Below are 1,983 nucleotides of genomic sequence, written 5' to 3'. Positions count from 1 at the left end.
TTTTTTTTTCTTATTAAGTCATTTTCATATTATATTCTGTCTTTCACACGTCTGATTCTAGAGATACTTTGCTGTTTTCAAAATAATCTTGTTAACTTTTCCCAAAAAGCAAAGATGGTGATACATCCTTCATCTGTTTTATCTCTCCCTTTCTTTCTACATTTTTCTGCAGTAAACTTGGCACTTAAAATTTTCTTCTCAGTTATGAAGTGTTTACTCTTGTCCGTAAGTTTGACGTTCATTCCCCTTCATAATGCCTTGAAAATGGGAGAGTTGCAGGGGAAGCTTGGGAATTTTGTTGTAGGCTTACTAAATTTTGGGATCAATTGTTTTCACCCTTGTCTTTTTCAATATTCTATATTATTCTCGCCAGTACTTCAATTATTTCCAAGATTTAGGCAAATAATTCTTGAATGTGAATTGTACTTTTTTTATGTGTACTTTTGAGAAACTAGAAGAAATATGTTCTGTTTTTTAGAGCTGATTGTGGATTTCAGTTGCTCTTGCTCACTCGTAGGAAATATACTTTAAAAATTGAAGTGGTTGGCTGAAGTGCTGGTTTGAGACACTCATAATGGCAGGATTTGTAAATTTCGCCGGGCTTTGGGTTTGTTTGACTATTTCAATTTTGTCTTTGCATTGTTTTTTTGTCAATTTTATTTGTCCATTCCCTTTTTTTTTTCTTTTTTTTGGGTTTCTTTGCGAGTTAACTATTTACAATGATCTCAATTATGTATTGCATTATTCCTAGTTTAGTCAAGCTACAAGAAGGTCATCTATATTAAATGAAATTGCTCCTTTTGTGAGATTCTTTTTTATTTACTTATTCAATATCAGGAGCATGTTTTTTTTTTTTTTTTTTTTGTACTCTAGGCTGGTTCCTTAAAGATCTTCTAGTATGGCTTTGTACTTCTCATATATGTATATATGTATTTAATTGTATATATGTATCTATGTATATATATATCTATGCATATATGTATGTATGTATGTATGTATGTATGTATATAAATACATACATACATATATACATATATCTATCTATCTATTTATTTATTTATTCATTTATTTTCTTGCAGAAGCCATTGGGTATAATCTCTCTTCTGGACGAAGCTTGGTAAGCATATTTTTCTGTATCTTGAAGTTCATGATTTAGAAATGATGGTCACATAATCAGTAATGCACTGAAATTTCTGATTCTCAGTATGTTTCCTAAATCAACAAATGAGTCATTTACAACAAAGCTTTTTCAAAGCTTCCGTAATCATTCAAGATTGGAAAAACCAAAATTTTCAGAGACAGATTTTACAGTTTCCCATTATGCTGGAAAGGTATGTCAAGTGATTCAATTTTTTCCTTTGCCATCAAGATACCAGTATAAGTTTTGATAGTATGCCATATCTTTAACGCCTGCTTTCTGATTTTTCAGGTTACTTATCAAACAGATACATTTTTAGATAAAAATCGAGACTATGTTGTTGCGGAACATCGCAGTTTGCTTTCTTCCTCCAAATGTCATTTAATTTCTGGGCTTTTTGCGTCATTTTCGGAGGATGCTTTAAGATCATCATATAAATTTTCTTCTGTCGCTTCAAGATTTAAGGTGTGTTCTGAAAAGTTCATTACAACGGTTAATTTTTTTGAAGTTTGCATTTTTTGATGAATTTGGTTATGTTTTACTGAGTACGTACTGTACTTGAAATCCTGTTGTCAGAAAATTTCCAGGCCATATTAGCCAAAATATTTTACATTTATTGTTTTCAGCAGAGAATACCCCAATGAAAGTACCAGTTTTTCTGCAGCTTGTGGAGAAGAGTAGTGCTTCATATTCGGAGGAAGTCTTTTTAAATTTTGTTTGTTTTATTATTGTAAGATGGGTATGGACATTTCTCTCAGAATTTCAAACTTCAATTGGAAGTTGGTATATTAAAAACTGACAACATAGATTTCCAAGGGCTCACACATGATAAATCACAACATTTG

General features: G+C 31.1%; 1 protein-coding gene across 1 annotated transcript; it reads left to right on the top strand.

The window, feature by feature from the left end:
* Positions 1–574: 574 nt before the first annotated feature.
* On the top strand, positions 575–1,603 carry LOC110037578 (protein OPAQUE1-like; the record flags this gene model as incomplete). The annotated part of the gene is made up of 4 exons (XM_020742251.1): positions 575–607; positions 1,080–1,117; positions 1,205–1,331; positions 1,430–1,603. Coding segments are annotated over exons 1-4 (372 nt in total), but the record flags the coding sequence as incomplete, so codon positions are not given.
* Positions 1,604–1,983: the final 380 nt, after the last annotated feature.

Source organism: Phalaenopsis equestris, unplaced genomic scaffold (assembly GCF_001263595.1).
Source record: "Phalaenopsis equestris unplaced genomic scaffold, ASM126359v1 Scaffold221581, whole genome shotgun sequence".
Classification (NCBI taxonomy): Eukaryota; Viridiplantae; Streptophyta; class Magnoliopsida; order Asparagales; family Orchidaceae; genus Phalaenopsis; species Phalaenopsis equestris.
Note: the sequence above shows the minus strand (reverse complement) of the source record. Positions and strands in the feature narration are given on the sequence as shown.